The following is a 23,386-nucleotide window of genomic DNA, read 5'->3' on the forward strand; positions in this document are numbered from 1 at the left end:
GCTAATGAGGTATGCTAAACATGGATATACGTCTCTCATAGCTGAAGTGTAGTCCTTCTTACCTTGAATGTTTGTTCCCTATTAAGTAGTCACAAAATTAATTAATGTTCTGTTCCTATTAAGTCTTCACAAGATTAATGTTTATTTGTTTTAGCTACAGCGCACGAAGAAAACAAGAACTCAACAGTGACACACATGAAAAGGACAAGAACCAAACCATCCGAGCCGTGCATTCTGTTGATAAGATGATACTCAGCAAGCTTAACCTCAATCATTCATCTTCGCTTGATCACCACCACAAAAATACGTACACCCTTGTATACTTTCATTTCACTCTCTCATTTTGTGTCTACTTATACTGGCAGTAGCCCCACCTTCATCTCTCGGGCAAAACAAACTTTACTAAGAGTAGTGAAGTTAATTTAGAGGTGGCAGCAGCTTACACAGTAAGTGCTGCTACCTGAACAAACACTATAGTTTGCTCCGCGACTTCTCTCATGGCACCCGGTGCACCTATAGAGGCCTTTGCTTCTCCATGCGCAGGAGCGAAGCAACTGTCTGTAGGCGTTAACGGGAAACAGAAAGGAGCGTACGTGACGTTTCTTGCAGGGAATGGGGACTATGTGAAGGGAGTGGTAGGGCTGGCGAAGGGGCTGAGGAAGGTGAAGAGTGTGCATCCTTTGGTGGTGGCGGTGCTTCCAGATGTGCCTGAGGAGCACAGGGAGATATTGAGAGGCCAAGGGTGTGTCGTGAGGGAGATTGAGCCTGTTTACCCGCCGGAGAATCAGATACAGTTTGCCATGGCTTATTACGTTATCAACTACTCTAAGCTCCGCATATGGAACGTAAGTATATTTATAGAAGCATTAATTCATCTTAAAATAGTAAGTGACTAACCTCTTTTAGTTGTTGCATATATTATATACGGAGAGGAATAACATATTTCACCTTACATACATATGCCAAGCATTAATTCATCTTAGCTTATGTACAATTTCTCTTTATATGACCCGTTCATAGTGTTTTAAAATATCCCTTCGATCAGCTAAGAGTGAATGAGAATGAGAAATATTGGATAGATTCAAGAAACTATAAACCAAGGTTCACTTACTATTCCTTAATAAATTTAAACAAAGATTAATCATGAAAAACCCCATGAACTTTTCAGAAGTAGCAGCAAACCCCCATCAACTTCTTTTTCTTAGACTAAACCCCCCAAAACTTTATGAGTTATTGTACATAACCCAAATGAACAGTTTTATTTCATCAAATCTTACTTGAAAGTTTATCTTTTAATCCACATACGAGCACCATTAACTCTAAGCTGTCACTGGCAAGCATGCATAAGAAAAAAAAAATTACTTCTTAGCCCTGGAAATTAAAAAAAATCCTTTTATTGAAATGGAACAGTATGCAATGTTTTGGGACTAGGGCTGTCCAAACGGGCCGTCCCAGCCCGAAAAATCGGGTTTGGGCCGGGAAGAACCGGGGCCCGGACCCGGGCCTGAGCGGGCCGGGCACCGAGCATGCCCGGTTTTTTTGGTTTTTTTAAAATTTTTTTAATTCTTTAATTTTTCAAGAATACATAGCAAAAAATTAAACAAAATTTTGATAAAACGATCATATTATTAATCACTTGTAATTACATAATTTACAAATATAAAATATTATAAAAATTAAAATAATAAAAATAACTTATTTATTAATAATCAGTTAATCATCTACAATTATAAATTTATTTTAGAATTCGTCGCATCACAATAGATGAATACATCCCAACTAGGTTGGCACATACTCATCTATATATCACTATCATTTACAACTGTTTCCAAAATAATTTATCATAAATTTTTAGCTAAATAATACAAATTACAAATTGATGAATAATGTCTAATCTTTATATCTATCTGCTAGTCCAAACTCTTCAAATTTATCTTCAATATCAGCCATCCGATCGATGCGTTGCATTCTCTTCTCGTACCTCCACCAATCTTGTAGGCACATTACCGCCTGTACGGTATACGGATCTAATGATGTCCTGTGATCGTCGATCAAACGTCCTACTGTGCTGAAAGTGGATTCCGAAGCTACCGTGAAAACCTGCACAGTTAGTAAGTCACGAGCCATGATGGAAAGTATAGGATATGAAACTGTTCCATATACTTTTCACCATTACAAAATATCTAAAATATTATTTTAACATTAAACTAAAGATGTAGTTAAATATTGATCAATTTCAGAAACCTCCGTTGATGATCCAAGTCCTGATCCACCAGTTAGCTCAACTACTATTGATTCCCTATCAAAACTCATACTTTTTCCCCGACTTAAACTCGTAGAAGCAGAAACTATAGACTGATGTGTACTTACACCATATTTAGCTACATACTCATCATATAATCTTTGAAAATAATTTCTAATAGTATTATGATGAGTAATAGCAGTAACAGTTTAACCATCATTCGTATCTATTACCATGTTACCATATAAAGAATGTAACAAGCTTCGAAGACTAATATCCTTCAAACATGGATCAATAAGAACCCCCAAACCAAAATATTAATAGGAATAGACCTAAAATACTTATTAAATTTACTTTCCATTTAAAAAATCATACTTCCAAAATAATTATCCATACGATATTTATTAAAAAGTTTTTTAATATTTAAAATTTGTAATACAACTATAGTAAAGGTTGGATAATAATAACCAGATAATAATATAGTAGCATTATAAGAAACTTGTAACATCTCTTTTACACTATTTATAACTATCTATTCATCCTTAGTTATTCCATACATGCTACCAGAGCTAGAACTAGAAGTATAGAAAGCACTAAAATTATTTATAATTTCTTTATATTCTATTGCTACATTTAACATTGCATAGGTAGAATTCCATCTATGATCAACATCTTTTAAAATTAGTCTGGGTTTAAAATTTTTCTTTTACAGAATTATTTCCATTTTTTAATTCTTTGTTCAGAAGCATTATGAGCATAAACTACTGTCTTAACCTTTTCTACCATAGATTTAATTTACTAAATGCACTTTGAACAATTAAATTTATTATATGGCACACACATCTAATATGAAAAATATCACAATGACATGGCAATAACATAGATGTTTTGATATAATCAATAGCTACATTATTATTACTTACATTATTTAGTGAAAGAGAAAATATTATTTCTAAAATTTTGAATTTTATAAGTTCTTCAATTATTAAATTTGTAATATTAATACCAGTATGCGACTCTTCAAATACAATAAAAGAAATAACTCTTTTAAACCTTTGCTAATTATCATTAATCTAGTGTGCTGTGATACATAAATAACTAGTTTTTGCTCTAGATATCCAAATATCAGAAGTTAAAGAAAATTTACAGTTTAAACTTTAAAAATAAAAAAATATTTTTGCTTGTTCCTCCTGATAATATTTTAAAATATCACATTGATAAGTTTGACGAGAATTTTTTTTAAATATGGGATAAAAACCATCTGTAAACATATCTTTAAATTCATCATCTTTTACTAATTTAGAAAGGAAGATTTTTAAGAATAATAAACCTGATGACGCATTTCCTGGCTCGGACTTCATTAAATGCGCACTATTAAAGGTTATTTAGTAAAAATGTGACTAGGAGTTGGTTGATTGGAAAAAAACCCACTTTAAAAGTGGCTTACATATAAATTAAAAATAAAAGGTGGCTTTTGTAAAATGACCCTATTTAAAGGTGTTTCTCAAGAGAAAGCCTTAAGGGCTTGTTTGGACTAAGGGGAATAAGGGAGAAGGGAAGTTAGGGGAATCATGCATTCACCTTGTTTGGGAACATTTAGGAGGTGAAGTTATTCACCCTAGTTCCCCTTAGTTCATCCATTAATAGTATAAAATTTATTACCCCAAATGCGGGTGTAACCAAGGGGAATGGGACTCCCTTCCCTTCCCTTCTCTTCACTTCTCTTCTCTTCTCTCACCTAGTTTCCCTTAACTTCCCTTAACCCCATTGAAATCCAAACACTTTCTAAATCTGATGTCGATGTCTAAAAACCGAAATTATTGTCTTAAAAAAATAAAGAAACTAATTTTGTTAATGTTTGTTTGATATTCAGTATCACTTCAGTTCTGGTTTAGACAGACTAGTGCGTCATCAACATAACTAAAACAACAGTCATATATATGAAAATATGTAGGGACATAGAATTAGTATCTCTTAAAGAAAAAACCAGTCACAGCATCTCATCATCGTTGATCATGGTTTACTATGCTTATTTTCAGTTTGAAGAGTACAACAAGATGATATATTTGGACGCCGACATCCAAGTATATGAGAACATAGATCACCTCTTCGACACACCCGATGGACACTTCTACGCAGTGATGGACTGCTTCTGTGAGAAAACATGGAGCCACTCTCGCCAGTACTCCGTCGGATACTGTCAACAATGTCCCGAGAAGGTTGCTTGGCCTGCGGACATGGGATCTCCTCCTCCCCTCTATTTTAATGCAGGGATGTTCGTGTTTGAGCCCAGTGGATTAACTTGTGCTTCCCTCCTCGAGACTCTGAAGATCACTCCCCCTACCCCGTTTGCTGAGCAGGTATATATATACCAATCAACGAACTTGCAAGCCCGTAACACTTCAGTCCTGCGTAAATTACTATGCATGTTGAGTATAAGTTTATAATTATCGAATTTCTATGCATGTTGAGTATAAGTTTATAAATCTTGAAATGACGACGTCCAAGTAATTAACCAGGGCAAGATGACCAATAAATTCACCACCATGCAAGAGAGAAAATAGTAATGGAATTTATACAGATAAAGGAGGAGAAATTTTGATATACTCTCATAGGTATCGAATTTCTTCTTCTATTTACTTGGTGGATATTGTGTTACATTATTATTATACGACGGAACCACCTTATATGATAAGGATATACATTAATTCTCATGCACACACACATATATGAGTATGCTTGATACTAAGCACAAAATTGATACTTGATAGTGAGGTGACTCATTCTCATCTACTTATTTGAAATGAGGGACTACATTCACAGTGGTGTGCATGAGTTGGATAACTGAATGAGTGGATAAGAAGTGACCATCTCACTACCACACCTCAAATTTGATGTGTGGTGCCGAGCATACCCTTATATCTATGTGCGCGTATGCGCGCACGGATAGATATAGCTGCACATATATAGGCTCCTATAGTGTATATTATAGCACTTTTGAACACGCTTTTACGCAGCTATTCGTCAAAAAACAATTTCTTCTTTCTATGAGGGTTCAAGCAGGATCTATGTTCGTGTAAGCCTAGAAATTAAGAAAGAAATTGATGGTTCCTTGATTATCTAGGTAAAGAAATTTTAAACACTTCGAATTTGGGATCTCTCTGTCTAAGGGAGGAGTGCCAGCTAGCGCTTCTCCCATCTAAGGCGGTTCTCGGAAGAGGTGGGTAGAAGATAGTGTATGAGTTTTGGAACAGTCGACTATTTTCTGCCCCTGTGAATGGGCTCTCTCTGATAGCAGGCCTTTCCAAACCTTGTTGTGAATACATTAATACCCAGTATTATGGGCCTCATTGTTTTTCTACTTCAAAGGCCTCAAACAAGCCGACGAAACCCAGTCTACCAAATAATCGCACATCTTATTTTCTGGGCTTTAATTTTTGCAGGATTTCTTGAACATGTTCTTTGAGAAAATCTACAAGCCAATCCCTCTAGTTTACAACTTGGTCCTAGCCATGCTTTGGCGCCACCCGGAGAACGTTGAGCTCGACAAAGTTAAAGTCGTTCACTACTGTGCAGCGGTGAGTAATTTCACTCCTCTAATCGTGTGTCAATAGTAATCTAGCTATAATTAATAGTAATTTTTTTTTCATTCGTACCTCTTTTTTTGTAAATCAATATAGGGATCAAAACCATGGAGGTACACTGGCAAAGAGGTGAACATGGACAGGGACGATATCAAGATGCTTGTCGCAAAATGGTGGGATATCTACAACGACGAGTCGCTCGATTTCATGGCAAACATTGATCATGAATCTCACGAGGGAGAGTCAAACTTTATGAAGATGCATTCTTCGATGATGGCTACCATGTTCGAACCGAAAGTCACATACATTTCTGCACCATCAGCAGCCTGATACTTACTGTATAACAAGAAAGACATAGTATTGATGAATTTATACTAGAGTGTAAGTGCCTTTTCTCATGACTCTCTAAGGTCAGATTAATTTGTAAGCGACTTTGCTGTAAAAAGATGTGGCCACATTCTCAATTAAATTATCTATTACATATGATGAAGGAGCTAGTATGATGTTGGATTTAAATCTAATTAAATCTATTTGTGGGCGCATATGATTAATCTGTATGTATTGCTATCATTCAGGATAACCCACTAAAGTGATTGATCAATTTGGGTTAATGGGTATTTAAATATAATCATGGGGTTATATGTGCATATACTAGGTTGTAATTATGATTTGATGAGGGGCCAAATTGTAAATGTACAACATCTATAAATAAGGGGTTATGGTCCCTAATCTAACGTAACATTCTCTAATTTTCTTCACCCCCATCTACAGAGAAATTTAGCTAGAGAAACCCTAAAGTTAGAAGATCCAAAACCCATCTCAAGTTTAATCTATGGATTCAAGTATAAGCTTCCACTCTTTTCTTTTGATTCTTGTAAATCTCTTTGAATTAATCATGATTTTATGGTTTAGATCTCAAGTTTTTATAAGATCTACCAAGTGGTATCAGAGCCACCTCGATTTGTTCTAAGAGATTAATATTAAAATTAGGGTTTTTGATCTTAATTGTTTTGGATTCAGTTTTGTTCACGGATGAACAGTAACGGCTGCTGAATTTTTTTCCAGATGAACAGTAACGCATTTTTTTCGGGTGAACAGTAACGTATTTTTTCGGGTGAACAGTAACGTATTTTTTCGGATGAACAGTAAAGTTTTTTATTTTTTGGATTTTTCTTATCTTGGATCTGGATCAAGAAAACTTATTTTTTCGATTCTGGATCTGATTTTGAAATAAAATCGAGAAATTTTTTGTATCTCTTGTTTGTTTGGTCGTCGGTTCTCGTGCTCCTCGCCGGCGAAGTGTCGCTGGCGGCCTCGCTCTCGACTCTGACGGCGACGACGGCGTTAGGAAACCCTAGGGTTTCGACCTTTGGGTGCGGGAACAATGGCGACGGCGGTTTCAGATTAAACTCTCTAAGGGTTCGTGCATGAAAACGTGCAGGAATTAAGGAAGTGGTTACCTCAATTTTTTGGCGAAGCTGAAAGTTTCAAACGAACTTTGCGTTCGTTCTAAGGTGAGCCTCGCGCTCAGTTCTAAGGTGAGCCTTGCGCTCAATTCAAACGAACTTTGCGTTCGTTCTAAGGTGAGCCTCGCGCTCAGTTCTAAGGTGAGCCTCGCGCTCAATTTAAACGAACTTCACGTTCGTTCTAAGGTGAGCCTCGCGCTCAGTTCTAAGGTGATCCTCGCGCTCAATTTAAACGAACTTCGCGTTCGTTCTAAGGTGAGCCTCGCGCTCAGTTCTCAGGTGAGCCTCACGCTCAATTTAAGTCGAACCTCGCGTTCGTTCTCAGACGAGCCTTGCGCTCGATTCAAACGAACCTCGCGTTCGTTCTCAAGTTGAACCCTGTGTTCGTTTTTAGTCGAACTTCGCGTTCGTTTTCAGTCAAACTTCGCGTTCGTTTTTAGTCGAACTTCGCGTTCATTTTTCAGTCGAACTTCGCGTTCATTTTTCAGTTGAACATCACGTTCATTTTTCAAACGAACCTCGCGTTCGTTCTCAAGTTGAACATCACGTTCATTTTCAGACGAACCTCGCGTTCGTGCTTAGGTGAGTCTCGTACTCAATACATACGAACCTCGCGTTCGAAGTCAAGCGAACTTCGTGTTCACTATGGTTAAGCCTTGGCTTCTCATATTAAATTATGGGTCCACTTTGGTATACTTAATTTATTCAATTAAGTTATGAGCTCTATTTAAGCTATGAAAATTTAAATTAATTTAATTTGGCTTTTAATTAATTATTTAATTTAAATATTATGACACTAAGGTATTAATGTTGTCTCTCACTCCAATTGATTAATTGAAACAAGAAGTTGCCAAAGTAACCTCTCTTGTGTAGATTGTTCATGAGGAATATGATATGTTTGTGTGTATGCTTTCGTATAAATATTTAATTGGCCCAAAGGAAGGTTAATATTTATTTAGACTGTATACACATCTGTGATGATAAGCGTGTGATAATTATAAGTTTTACATGTGAATAATGAATCGATCCAAAGATAGTTTCATTATTTAACATGAGTTATTATCAATGTTTGATCATTGCAACAAGGTATCACTTATAAGTTAATATTATTGTCCAAAGACTTGATATTAATATTGTGCCAGATATCTTGGATGAGATTCGTCATTATTTGAATTTTATTGATTACTAATTATGGTTATTGATGTGAGCATTTTTGTTTTATTTTAGCTAATGAATCTGCTGTAACAATTTCTGCTAACATCAACTCAATTCCCATGCTAAATGGGACAAACTTTAAGGTTTGGAAAGAGAACATATTAATTGTTCTTGGCTGCATGGATCTAGACCTTGCATTAAGAATTGAACAACCCCAACCTCTCAATGCGGATAGAACTCCTGATACAAAGAAGGAATATGAGAAGTGGGAGCGTTCAAATCGCATGAGTCTTATGATCATTAAGCGCGGCGTTCCGGAAGCCTTCAGGGGCATAGAATCCGAAGGGATTACTAAGGCTAAAGATTTCCTTGCCGAAATTGAGAAGCGTTTTGCGAAAAACGATAAGGTAGAAACAAGCACGCTCTTAGCTCGCTTGATTTCAATGAAGTATAAGGGCAAAGGAAATATCAGGGAGTACACTATGGAAATGTCTCATATTGCTTCAAAGCTTAAGGCACTTAAACTCGATCTTTGTGATGAGTTATTGGTGTATCTGGTTTTGTTGTCTCTTCCTGCACAGTTTAATCACTTTAAGGTCAGTTATAACTGTCAAAAGGAGAAATGGACTTTAAATGAGCTCATTTCATACTGTGTGCAAGAAGAAGACAGATTGAAGCAAGATAAGACAGAAAGTGCTCATTTGACCTATGCCTCTAAGGATAAGGGCAAGAAAAGGAAGAATGATAATGAAGCTGCTAAGGGTCCAGTTCAGAAGAAACAACATAAGGATAATCATGGTTGTTTCTTCTATAATAAACCTGGACACGTAAAGAAGGATTGTACAAAATATCACGCCTGGCGTGCTACTAAGGGTACATTCCTTACTTTGATCTGTTCTGAGGTTAATTTAGCTTCAGTACCTAGAAACACTTGGTGGTTAGACTCTGGTACTACTACTCACATAAGTGTTTCTATGCAGGGTTGCCTGAGCTACCGAAAGCCAAGTGATGTCGAAAGACACATCTTTGTGGGCGACAGACAATCGGTAGATATGGATATAATTGGGCACTTTAGGTTGTTGTTAGGAACTGGTTCTTATTTAGATTTGAAAGATACTTTTGTAGTACCGTATTTTAGATAAAATTTAATTTCTGTTTCTGTATTGGACAAATCAGGTTATTCCTGTTCATTTGGAAACAGTCAATTCAGTTTATCTTTTAATTCAAATGTTGTGGGAACCGGTTACTTTAGTACTTATGACAACCTATATTTGCTTTATACAATTGCTTCTTATAATGAATCATTGCATGTGGAATCACGTGGTACTAAGCGTAAATTAAATAAGAAAAATTCAGTAACATTATGGCATAAGCGCTTGGGTCATATCTCAAAAGGTAGAGTTGAGCGTCTTGTGTCTGATGGTATTTTGGATTCCCTTGATTTTTCGGACTTTGACGTATGTGTTGAATATATCAAGGAAAAACAGACCAAAGTTAAGAGATTAGGTGCCAACAGATCTTTGGATGTCTTAGAATTGATACATACGGATATTTGTGGGCCATTCCCTACAGAATCCTGGAATGGTCAACAATATTTTATATCATTCATAGACGATTACTCACGTTATGGGTACCTATATCTTATTCATGAAAAATCTGAGTCTCTGGACATGTTCAAAGCCTATAAAGCTGAAGTTGAGAATCAACTCAACAGAAGAATTAAAATCATTAGATCTGATCGTGGTGGTGAGTACTACGGCAGATATGATGGTTCAGGCGAATAACGTCCAGGACCATTTGCTAGATACCTAGAGGAATGACGTATCGTCCCACAGTATACCATGCCGGGTTCACCTAGCTTGAATGGTGTAGCTGAAAGACGAAACATGACTCTTAAAGATATGGTAAGAAGTATGATCTCTCATTCTTCTTTAACAGAGTCACTCTGGGAAGAAGCACTTAAGACAGCAGCTTACATTCTAAATAGAGTGCCAAGTAAAACAGTTGCTAAAACACCTTATGAGCTTTGGACTGGTCGAAAGCCCAGTTTAAAGCATATACATATTTGGGGATGTCTAGCTGAGGCAAGTCCTTATAGGCCAAATAAAAAAAAAATTAGACTCCAAAACAGTTAGCAGCTACTTTATTGGGTACTCTGAACGCTCTAGGGGCTATAAGTTTTATGATCCCACACTAAGGAATATTTTTGAGACGGGAACAACAACATTCTTTGAGGATGTTGAGTTTGGAGGGAGAAATAAGGTTAGAGACATTAGTTTTGAGGAGGAATTGGCTTCAGATCCAATCCATACAGTTACTTTTGATAATATTCAGGTTCCTATACCTGTTGTTGCTCAAGAAGTAAATCCGGAACCTCAAGATGACAATGTTGAACAACTTCCTATTCCAGAAGAACAAACTCAATAACCTCAAGAACCAGTGCCATTAAGGAGATCCACGAGAGAAAGGAGAAATGCTATTTCGGATGATTATATTGTATTTCTTCAAGAGCATGAGGAAAGTAGTGAAATGTTGGAAGATGATCCTATCAACTTCTCTCAGGCCATGAAAAGTTCCAACTCTCAACAGTGGATTGATGCCATGAATGAAGAGTACAAGTCTATGCAAGACAATAAGGTTTGGGAACTTGTCCCATTGCCAGAAGGTACAAAACCAATTGGTTGTAAATGGATTTTTAAAACCAAGTGGGATGCAAATGGTAATGTGGATAGGTATAAGGCACGTCTTGTGGCTAAAGGCTATACTCAAAAGGAAGGCATTGATTATACAGAGACTTTCTCTCCGGTTTCATCGAAAGACTCTTTCAGAACAATCATGGCACTTGTTGCTCATTATGATCTTAAGTTACATCAGATGGATGTTAAGACTGCATTTCTCAATGGAGACATTGATGAGATGATTTATATGGTGAAACCAGAAAATTTTGTGTCAGGAGACCCAAAGAATATGGTCAGCAAATTAAGAAAATCCATCTATGGACTCAAGCAATCTCCTAGTCAATGGTATCATAAGTTTCAACAAATAATTATCTCGTTCAGTTTTGAGATGAACATTGTTGATGACTGTGTATATCACAAGTTCAGTTGGAGTAAGTATATCTTTCTGGTTCTGTATGTCGATGACATATTGCTTGCCACTAATGATATAGGCATGCTGCACGAAACCAAGAGATTTCTATCAAAGAATTTTAAGATGAAAGATCTTAGGGACGCCTCTTTTATATTAAGAATCCAGATACATCGAGATCGCTCTCGGGGTATTCTTGGATTATCACAAAAGAGCTATATCGATAAGGTACTTAAAAGGTTTGGCATGCAAAACTACAGACCAGGAGACACCCCTGTGGCTAAAGGAGACAAATTTAGTCTCAATCAGTGCCCTAAAGGTAACCTTGAAATTCAGGAAATGCAGAAGATTCCTTATGCTTCGGCTGTAGGAAGTCTAATGTATGCTCAGATATGTACGCGTCCGGATATTGCATACATTGTTGGGATGTTAGGCAGATACTTAAGCAACCCTGGTGTGGATCATTGGATAGCAATCAAAAGGGTTATGAGGTATCTTCAGAAAACAAAAGATTATATGCTCACATACAGAAAATCAGAATAGCTGGAGGTCATTGGGTACTCTGATTCTGATTTTGCTGGATGCCAAGATAGCAGAAAGTCTACATCAGGCTACATTTATAAGTTAGCAGGAGAATCTATATCATAGAAAAGTGTCAAACAAATACTTGTAGCTTCCTCCACTATGGCAACAGAATTTGTAGCTTGCTATGAGGTATCCAATCAGAGAAAATGGCTGCGAAACTTTATCACGGGACTGCGCATTTTGGAAAATATGGAAAGACCACTAAGGTTATATTGTGACAATAAATCTACAGTAATGTATTCCAATAACAATAGGAGCTCAACTAAGTCAAAACATATTGACATTAAGTTCCTGGTTGTGAAAGAAAGGGTACAGAGTGGACAGATATCCATAGAGCACATTGGGACAAACTCTATGATAGCTTATCCTCTTACTAAGGGATTGCCACCCAAGGTCTTTCATGATCACACTGCTCATATGGGTGTGGTGTTATTTGAGGATATCATGATTTAGTGGGAGTTTGTAATTATGGTGCTCTGTGTTTGGTTATATTGTCTGATCAGAATAAAGTATTCAGTTAAGACACTCTGTTACATTATGTTTGGTTTTGACCTTACTAAAGTAGGACCAGTTGAAAATAGACATGTACTAATCATATTGCATGTAATTTTTATGCTGCATATCCATGATTGATCTATATCGTTTGATTGTGTTGGTATATGTGACCATTGATGGGTCGAGTCACGATAAATGTGACGAAGGCCGCTTTGATCCTATATTGATATATGTAGGGTGTAAATTTGATTTCCCAAAAACAGGGAGTTTCGTTTGTATTGATAAGAAGACTTATTACAAACTAATAATCAAATGTTTACAACAGAAGCAGAGGGAATGCCCTCTTTGTTTAGTGTGGGGACTTTTGGTGGCCACAGGATGCTTCGCTCGATGCTCGTGTCGAGTCTGCTTCCCTTAGATCGTTCGATCGAGGTTGCCGGGGAGCTTCAGTATGCAGTAGAAGCTCGAGTCGATATAGTTTGGATCTTCTAGTTTGTCGACGATCGGGGCTCGGAACTAGGAAACGGTGCTGCAATGCAAGGATTATGCAAGGAGCTCGGTCTCGACTGCTTTTCTCAAAGTTTTTCGACCTCCCTCAAAGTTTGCTGTAAGAGGCTTTTAAATGGAAGAAAGACAGCTTGACTGCTCCTTGAATTATGGGATGTGACCATACATTGTTCAGAGATATCCTGCTGCTTATTCGTACCACGAGTGGTCATTCAAAGAGTTGTGCTCTGCATCACGTCACGTAGGAGTAGGAAAGCCCCTCCTCGTAGGCGAGACCTTTCTTTTTGGGTGAAACTCGGTTTGGTGTGGGTGAGCCACACGTCCGCTGGTAGGCTTCGTGCTTTCCAGCTAAGACAGCGTGGTTTTGTCACATCGCGCTCTGACGTAAGCTTTGTGCGCCTCGTTCGAATCGTGGTCGTGGTTTTCGAACCCAACCGTCAGATACCACCGTCAATTTCGGTTCGGGTTCTGGGTTGTTGACCAACCCGTTTCCCGCCTCGACGTGGCACCTCGAAACGTCGGGGGTAATCTGGGCCGTTGATTTCGATCGTGGTCACGTCTCTCGTCCGCCAGTATTTCGCTTTTTGAGGGCGATCGTGGCCACGTTGGTAACTCCTCCTTTAAATAGGCTGTTCCCATTTCTTTAAGAGTTACCGTGCTCAGAAATCTTGAAAATTTTTTAAAGAGAGAGAGTTCCCGCTTAATCCCTTCAATGGCGCCGAAATCCAAGAAGTGTGTCGCGAAAGGAGGAGGTCCTGGGCGCTATTCCGACCGCCTCGCCACCGGTGCACCCGTCCGCATACCTGAGACACACTTGGGTAAGTCAAGAGGTTCATCTGACAACTTCGCGTAGGTTATAGGTGTCGGGCTGGGCGGATGAGCCTCGTTTATCCTCCCTAGGTTCGATCATCTTTGGTAGCTTCCCCGGCCTAGGGCAAAGTCGGCCCTTTTTCGGGCGGATTTTGTAATTACTCATAGGGGACGATTTCTGCCTCTACAGGCAAAATTGACCTTTATTGGGTGAAGGTGAACTCGTTTTTGATAGACGAGTTTGACTTTTGCTCTGGTAAAGGGAGTATTGTCTTCGCAGGCGAATCTCGTTCTGGTTGAGCGGATTTCGCCTTCCGACAGGCGAATTGGCCTGTCTTTACCTGCTTGGCGGATCTACCCTTAGGGCGGATCCTGTCCTGACTCTTTGGTTCTTTCTTGCACCGACCTTTTCTGACAAAGCTATTCCGAAGGGCGTGGCCATCGGTCTCGTCGGAGGCACGGGCTATACGGCGCCTCCCCGATTTCCCTCCTTGAATCTGGTGCCGGTGTTCTTTGCCGATAAGCCGGATGGCTTGATAAAGAGAGTCACTGATGGGCACCATCTAACGCTACGTGAATTGACTACCAACGCGGTGTTGACAGACAAGGCTAGGACAGAGTTACGCAAGCCCCAGTTCTTGTTCGACGATACCACGACTGATCCTTCTGCCCTGCTGATCAAGGAGAGTAGGTGGCTTCGTGAAATGGACGGGGTCCACTACTACCTTCCCCACATGCCGAGAGGGTTCACTATCGTCGAGCTGCGCTCCCTTGCGGTTCCAAGGACAATGAATTAGGATTTGACCCCTACTCAAGACGGGGTAACTTGCGGCGTCTTTACAGGCTCCACGGCTGGGTACGGGGTGGAGAGCTATTGTAAACGGGTGACTGGCCTGCGTCCGGGTCTACCTTCCAATGATCCGCCTATTGGGGAGACGACGGTGGTCACGGAGACTTTCCGCCATCACTTCTTCCAAGCTGACAGGAAATTTCCCCCGAAGGATTTCAGAGCTCTGGGGTGGATCTACTCTGCGCCTGGCAGCAAGACTTGGTGGTCCAAGATTACTGACTATATTTTGGCCGAGAACTCTAATCTTGCGAACTCAGAGTTGTATTCGGCCATTCAGGCCACTCGGCACGGTCTGAAGATTAATGCTTCCCAGTTCCACAGCATTTTGGAGGTGTATTGTGCGGATAGTGGTACATTTTTCACCCCAATAGTGAGCTCGACATAGCCCTTCACGAGATGTACGATGTGTTGGGACTGCCGTTGGGAGACTTCCCATATGAGGAGTACGTTCCTGGTCAAGATGAGATCGACCAGCTTTCTGACCGCTCCCCTTTGGTGGTCGAGACCTTGTGGGAGTTGCTCTGTCACTATCACATATGGATCACAAGGGGAAGAAGAAGAGGACTCCGGGGATCAGCCACAAGAATTGGGCTGACTATCTGTTCCCGGGGAACAATGTCAAAGGGAAGCCTGCTCTTCCTCTAGGCGAGTGTGACCAGGCTGAAGTGGAAAGGAGGATGGCCGAAGAGGAAGCCACCGTATTCCTCGATCATGACGAGGGCGGGTTCAAGTCTGGGACGGTTTTCCACTCGTTCCACCACCAGGCCAAGTCCCCCATATCTGGGAAGGCTCTATTTGCGGGGTACCTCATGTTGTGGCTAAAGAGGTGCATAGTTTCCACTCACTCTTTTGAGGCTCTTCCCGTGGAGGTCGTGTATCCTACGGTCTGTTTAGCCCACGGGAAGTCCTACTCCTTGGTATCGGCAACGATAGCGTGTATTCATCGGGGGTTCCGTACCCTGACAGCTCAATTTTGCTGCGTATCGACTGTCGATGAGGGGGACGGAGAGGTCATCAGGACCCCCAATTCTAGGGTGGGGTTGCCGTACACTTATTTGATGGCGTGGTTCGTCTACCACTGCGAATGCTTGATGATCGCCCCCGTGACTCTTCAAGGGGATAGGTTTGTTCCGTTCGTTGAGTGCCTGGAGAGGTGCTCTTGGAAGTGTAAGGACATCCCCGACGCGTAGAAGATGCTTTCCCATTTCGTCCACTACAACTTCCACCGTTTCTTCCCTTATTTTAGTGGAGGAGGATACAGGGAGTCTCTTAGAGATGCGCCGATGGCAGATCATCACACAGCTCTCCCTTGTGGCGCTTTCCAATGGTTGGTAAACATTCGTCCGGGGTATCACATCCTACGCACAGGTTCTGTGTGCTACCTCGAGCCGTATATCCCTTGCAGGTTTGTCCGCCAGTTCGGGTATGACCAACTGTATGTGGGCAATGTCAATCCTCGCCTACACTTCGAAAGAGGGCTGGTGGACGGAGCTCAGGGATGGTTCTGGACCCATCCTGGCGGCACCCAGGCCCGTTTTGAATTACCTGCGAAGGATCGTGACTTGCACCATACGCTCCTATACTGCCGGTGGTATCAGGGTGCTAGCGCTAATCCCGCTGGTTTCTGGTTCCAGAGCTCATGTTGTTGGCCTTCTTGTTTTGATGATGTTTAACAAGCAATTTATTACTAATGTTGTTTGTCTAGTGTTTGTGCATTCCTATGTTTTGTAGACAAACAACGTAGTTGGAGGTTGGATGGATTGCGCCATAACGATCATATCAAATGGAGGTTGGCGGAATAGTGGAGTGAAGCAATGCACATTTGTGTTAGTACTTTAAGCTCAATCATATACGCACATACACGTTTTGGATTTTGTATATATATAGTTATATATATACATATATGTTTTGGTTTGATAGTTTTCAAGTTTTACTATGAAACAAATGAATAGAATTAGAAAATACTATTTTGTTTCATGTTTATATGCCTATATATGATTTCATCTTTAACAAGCTTATATTTAATGAAATCATATTTAGTGTTTTGAATATATTGCATAGAATATGCAATATTGTGAAAATATTGTATTCCTAGTTTTTGGACTTAACAATAATCATATACATACTTTAGTAAGTCTATATAATCATTGTGCAAAGTTTTAAAACATGGTTTAACCAAAATATCAAATTTCACATGTTTATATTTTCGTGTTTTTGAACTATTTTGCAAAATGATGATTTTTTACAAATGGGAAATGCAATTTGGAAAATTCCTTTTGTAACATGTTCATTTACATGTGTATATACATTTCCCAAAGTTTCATAATTTTTGGACTTCATTTGTTATTTTTATCATATTTTCAAAAGTCTTAAAAACCGAACCGGTCGACCGAACCTGAGCTCATAGGCTTACTGGCCGACAGAGAGTTCGTCGGTCGATCGGTCCGGTCGACCGAGAGCTTTTTTGGTCGACCGGATCGGTCGACCGACGCCTGTCCAGTACAGTTCCAACGGCTCTTTTTATGACCGTTGCCTTGGGGCTGTTTTGTCTTTTTGCTTGGGGTTTTTGGCTGAGTTGTGAGAGGATATAAATACCCCATTGCTGATCTCTTCTAATTGATCAAGAATGTTTTAAAAGAAGTTTTTTGAAGAAGGGTTTTAAAAAGAGTTTAAGCTTGTTTAAGCTTGTTTAAGGGTTTCGTTTAAGCTGTTTTGGTTTTCACAAGTGGAGGAGATTATCTTCTTGCTTGGGCTCCTATCTCCATCTCTCCATCTTGATCTAGAGAAGTGTTTCTAAATTCATCTAGCAATTTATTATTTTGACTATAATTTCCATAAGCTAGATTTATGTTTGAGTTTAGTTAAATTGTTTTATTGATACTCTTTGTTCACACACAACCTATTGAGCTTATTGTATTTACATTCATAGTGTTGTGCTTAATTGAGTTCTCACCTTGTTTTGAGAACAATCATTTGTCATATTTGTGCTTATTGTGAGAATCACTTTGTAATACACTTGTACACCGAGTGAGGAGTGTGTGGTGAGAGTCGGGGATCGTCCCAAGAGGAGTGGCGTCGGTTGACGTGCCTAGGGAGAGGTTGTAACCGAGCACTTGAGGGAGACACGGCTAGGTCCAACATTTAGTGGGTGTAGAGTGTGATTGCAAGAGTGTGAGTTGTAGAGTTTTCGCTTAGCTAGAAAACCGAGCGTGTAGAAGAAGTTCTGGCTTCCAAACCGGATTGTGTTAGTGGATTTCTCCCCGGGAGTGGGGAGCGGAGACGTAGGACGGAAGGTCCGAACTCCGTGATCATATTGCTTGCTTGAGTGTGCTTTGGCGTTCATTTATATTTATGTTCATATCTTATATCACCATTGGCCATAGCTCATTATTTATATGATCCACAATTTAGTTCATATTGTTTACCCCTTGTATTAGTTTATATATCCTTGCATATATTTCTATCATTTAGGATATATCTTGTTGTTCATATTGCTTATCCTAGCTCACATATCTTGTTGTATTTTATACTTGCTAGGATAACTTATTAATTAGTTTTTTAATTGGCATTTAATCGGATTAGATTAGCATAAGACCCTAATCACCCCCTCTCTAGGGTCTAACACTTTTTAATTGGCATTTAATCGGATTAGATTAGCATAAGACCCTAATCACCCCCTCTCTAGGGTCTAACACATGTCTGACGGAACGCGATCGTCCTCTCAGAGGGCCTCTCCGTTCTTCGAGGCGAAGGGGCCGTCAAACTGCTAAGGAGTAGTTCTCAGAGGATCCAGCTGAGGATATCGAGAGCTTTGACGTTGGCCCAGACGGATCTGAGGTTCCCGAGGTTTGAGTTTCTTCTCCTGGTACTTCGTTGGATGCCCCTAGTGAACCAAGAGAATCTGGGCACCCAAGCCAGGTCCGGAGTCCGACAGTTGGACAGATGGGGGTGCCTCTTCTATCCCCGAGTAGCTCGCTTCTCTCTAAACGTCAGCGGGAGGCAGTGGCCGAAAGTTCCCGAGCGGAGGCGGCCAAGAAGACCCGTCATGATGAGACCGTCGAGATCACTCGAGCAACGGAAGGTCAGGACGATGTTTCTCCGGTAAGCTTTCCCGGAGTGGCTACGTCTGGGTCTGGAACTGTGCTGCCCGCTTCTTCTGCCGCATCGGGGGCAGTTCCGGCGACCTTGAAGGACGCTTCTCCACAATCTGGCGTGAGGCCACAGACGGGGGTTCCAGCGGCTTTTGCATCCGCCTCGGGAGGTAATATTTGCCACAGTACCTTTGATCACAACGTTGACCTCACACCCTTGACATTTGTATTGGACCTATGCAGATGCGGTTGAGAAAGTGATCTCCATTCCTTCCGACGAAGAGGAGGGGGCCGGAGATGAAGAGGGGTTCATAGGCTCAGGTAAGTGTGGGCCTTAGCATTATTCATTCTTCCTAACCCAACTGTTAATAGGGTCCCTTTCGAGGGGCCTCTGTTAACCCTCTTCGTGCATTCGTAGCTGATCCTGCCCATGAAGTTGTTGGCAAAGAGGATCCTCCCTCTTGGACGGGTCGCTCGCCTGGGGAAACGGCCGAATCTGAGGATGATGACGACGTCTCGGTTCATGAGGCGATAACAAGTGAGGAAGAGGTTCGGGCTCGTGAAGATGCGCCCAGCCAAATAGGGGGATCTCCCGCTCCCGAGGAAGCATCAGCCGGGGATTGTCTATCAGCGCGAGAGTCTCCGCTTCAGAGGGAGGCTTCTACTCGGCTAGTGACCACTTCGTGGCCGCTACTCCGAAGGCGTCGGTGGTCACACCAGCCTTGGCGGTGCCAATTACTACTTCTGCGGTTATGACCACCGGTACTTCAACCGTAATTTCATCCTCGGCAGAGGAGGCTACCCTCTCTCCCTTGGAGCGCTTGCGGAAAAGGAGTGCGGCACGAGCCCTGGCTGATTTCCAAGACACTCTAGCCGACTGCGTCAAGCTCGCTTTGGAGGAGAATTGTCCCTTCGAGAATTTTAAGGAGGATCTTGACTACATCGTGTTCTTCCTAATCAAGAGGCTTGGCCACACTGCGGCGAAGCCCTACTTTCATCGTATGGAGGAAGTGGAGGAAGCTGTTCAACAGTTGCTTGCCCTTCGTATGAAGAGTTCCTCACTTGTTGATCTTGCCTGCAACGAAGTCCGAGCAGCAGTTGAGGAACGTGATCACCGTCTGAACGAGACCATGTCACTGGAGACAAGTTTGTCAGTAGAGTTGGAGCAGGCCAAGGCTGAGGATAAACGAGTGGCCCTCGAGCAACAGAAGGCCGATAACCGCGTTTCTCGCTTGTCTTCAGAGGTAGAGAATCTAAAGCAAGTTATAGCTAAAGTGCAGGCCTCATTGGCCATCCAAGAGAAGGCTCATGAACAGGCAGTCAAGGAATTGGAGGGCATTGGATCGAAGGCTCATGAACAGGCAGTCAAGGAATTGGAGGGCATTGGATCCCGCCGGCAGTTGGCGGCTGATTCTGTTGAGGAAAAGGATCGAGCCCTTAGGGAGATCAAAGAGACCGTCCAAGACTTAGTCTCGCGTACTGAGGAAGATCTTCATCGAGAGATCCTGAGGAAGCTAGAGCTTCGTCATGCTGGGGAGATTCGTGAGGCGGAACTGCGATTGAAAGCCTTGCAATTTGCCCCTTTTGTCTTTGATTCCCAGTTGTACTAGGATTTCTCTCTATGAATGAAATTATCCTTTTATTTTTGGCCATTGTCACTTTGCATGTGGGTGCTTGGCGATTCTCTATTGCAAGTTTATTTTATCTGCAGGCGAATTTTGCAGGAGTCTAAACGGCGAATCTGGTTCTGAGTGGGCTCCGCTTTTAGCGGGCCACGTGTCAACCCACGCACACGTCGGTTAAGGAGATTGTAGGTGTAAATTTTGATCTCCCGAAAACAGGGAGCTTCGTTTGTATTGATAAGAAGGCTTATTACAAACTAATAAATCAAATGTTTACAACAGAAGCGGAGGGAAGGCCCTCCTTGTTTAACGTGGGTTCCTCGGTGGCGATAGGACTCCTCGCTCGGTGCTCGTGCCGAGTCTGCTTCCCTTGGACGATCCGATCGAAGTTGCTGGAGAGCTTCAGTACGCAGTAGAAGCTCGAATCGATGGAGTTCGGGTCTTCTAGTTCACCGGCGATCGGGGCTCAGAACTAGGAAGTGGCGCTGCAATGCAAAAGTGATGCAGAGAGCTTGTCGTCGACTCCGTTGGGAGTCGAGAGCCAGTGGTTCAGTTAACTGATTGAATTAATCAATTAACTATGTGTGAACCCCTTTCCTGGACAGAACGCTGATGGAGAGATTGTTCCGGCACATCTCGATGAGCGTGGCCTCGGAAACTCGATCGCGGGAATGCAACGATCGGTTTCTGAATCTCTTGACAAAGCTGCTTACAGACTCTGTCTTCCTCTGCTTCACAGTTAGCAGGGTGGCCATAGATACTTCTGTGTCATCATCGAAGAATCTGGCCACGAAGAGCCTTTCCATGTCCTTCCAGCAGGTGATGGACCCAGGCTCCAATCTGCGAAACCATTCAAAAGCGACCCCCTTGAGGGTACCAATGAACAGTCGAGTCATAATGGGATCGTTTCCCACTATGTGTCCAGTTTGCGCCTGGAAGTAGTAGATGTGCTGGGTAGGAGAACCCTTTCCATTGAACTGCAGGAGGTCCAGCGGCTCGAACTTTGCCGGGTAGGAGACCGCATCCCATTCAATTGGATACGGTCTGACAACCCCCAGCTTGTTCGCATGCTTCTGGAGCTTCAAGGCGTCGAGTTGACTTTGGAGATCGTCAAACCTCTTGTCTCTTGGGTTATGGCCCGAAGATGACGCTCCTCTAGATGACTCGGATGAGGAGTGAGAAGGAGTAGGCACCCGCTCTTTGTGCTTCAAGGATTTATGCGAAGCCCGCGAAGTCCTCTCTCTCTTCCTCTTCTTCTCGCTCAGGAGCTGCTCCAACATCTCCTTCAGGGAGTCGATGGTTGCTTGTTGCTCGTCGAGCCTCCTAGACATCTCCTCAGGGATGTCAGTCATGTGCACATTTGTGTGCTTGCCCTGAACTGAGCTTGAAGTCTCCGACATTGCCACTGCTGAGCAATCGTCGTCGTCGTCGTCGTCAGAGACGGACGTCAGACCCGTGCAGGCAAACGAGGTGGCCACCCCCATTTGGGCGTGAGCGTGTTGGCGAGGTTCATGCTGGCGAGGTTCGCCCGTCAGGCGAGATTGGCACAGTGTGCCTGCGCCTGTCTGGCGAGCTGTTGCTTCGCCTTTCTGGCGATCTTGGGCCGTCAGGCGAGCTTGGTGAAGTTCGCTTGTTTGACGAAGCCCTCTTAAACTGCAGAGTTCGCCAGGTGCCCTTGGTTCGCCAAAATTGAACACCTTGCTCACAGAGTGGGACTCGCCTAAACTGCTAGGCTCGCCCGATTTGAGCGGTTCGCCAAAACTGGGAACCTGGCTCAAGAGATTGGGCTTGCCTAAGCCGTTAGGCTCGCCTGATTTGAGCGGTTCGCCGAAGCTGGGAACCTGGCTCAAAGAGATGGGTTCGCCTAAACTGCTAGGCTCGCCCGATTCGAGCGGTTCGCCAAAAATGGGAACCTGGCTCAAGAGGTTGATTCGCCTCAAGCCTGAATAATAATTCAGGCTGTCGTGGGGGATGAGGGATTGCGCCTCGAGACGAGCGAGAGCTTTTCGTCGCCGCTGTTTGGATCTTTTTGAACGAGGAGCGTTCATGTCGACGACGGAGGCGTATTCTGCGTCGACACAAATGGTTGATTCCTCTTGCACAGGGGTCTGCGAGGATCGTTCATCGACCCATTCAGCAGCCCCTAGACCTGCATTCTCGAATCTCGGCTCGGCCTCAACTGGTTCGGGGGGAAAAGAACCCCCTGCCTCGGCTTGGGTAGATCCCTCAGGCTTGGTTGCCTCAGCCTCTTGGGGCTGGGCCACCCGCACGACTCTGCAACCATCGCGAGATGTATTGCTGCGAGAAGAGGACGATTGTAAGTACCCTTCGAATTTGATCACAAGGGACTCAACAGTAGTCCCTGCAGCAACTTCGTCAGACTGCGCCACCACCAATTCATCTGAATGAACGGATTCTCCCACTGTGGTCGCCATCTTCTGTAGGGTGAAAATTTGATTCTTCCGAAGAAAGGAGTTTCGTTTGTATTTATAAGAAAGCTTATTACAAACTAACAAATCAAATGTTTACAACAGAAGCAGAGGGAAGGCCCTCTTTGTTTTGTGTGGGGACTTTAGGTGGCGATAGGATGCCTCGCTCGGTGCTCGTGCCGAGTCTGCTTCCCTTGGACGATCCGATCGAAGTTGATGCCGGAGCCGGAGCTTCGGTTCTCAAATGAGGGAGCCTTTGGCAAAGGTCCAGGTTCAACCTTTGGGAGATTAGCCAGCAGAATATGCAACGGCCAATCCCCCTTCTTCATGCTGCTGAAGATGGGTTTTAACAGGCAAGGGATGGCATGGGCTATCCCTTGATTCATGGGATTTGACCACTAATAGAGGTGAGGGAGATAGCTTGACTGCTCCTTGAATTATGGGATGTGACCACACGTTGTTC

General features: G+C 42.3%; 1 protein-coding gene across 1 annotated transcript; it reads left to right on the top strand.

The window, feature by feature from the left end:
- LOC109842837 (galactinol synthase 1-like) lies at positions 375-6,309 on the top strand. Its single transcript, XM_020411740.1, has 4 exons — positions 375-845; positions 4,282-4,602; positions 5,686-5,820; positions 5,923-6,309. Exons 1-4 carry the CDS (start codon positions 498-500, stop codon positions 6,154-6,156), a joined length of 1,038 nt encoding a protein of 345 aa, XP_020267329.1. The 5' UTR covers positions 375-497; the 3' UTR covers positions 6,157-6,309.

Source organism: Asparagus officinalis, chromosome 5 (assembly GCF_001876935.1).
Source record: "Asparagus officinalis chromosome 5, Aspof.V1, whole genome shotgun sequence".
In the NCBI taxonomy this organism is placed as follows: domain Eukaryota; kingdom Viridiplantae; phylum Streptophyta; class Magnoliopsida; order Asparagales; family Asparagaceae; genus Asparagus; species Asparagus officinalis.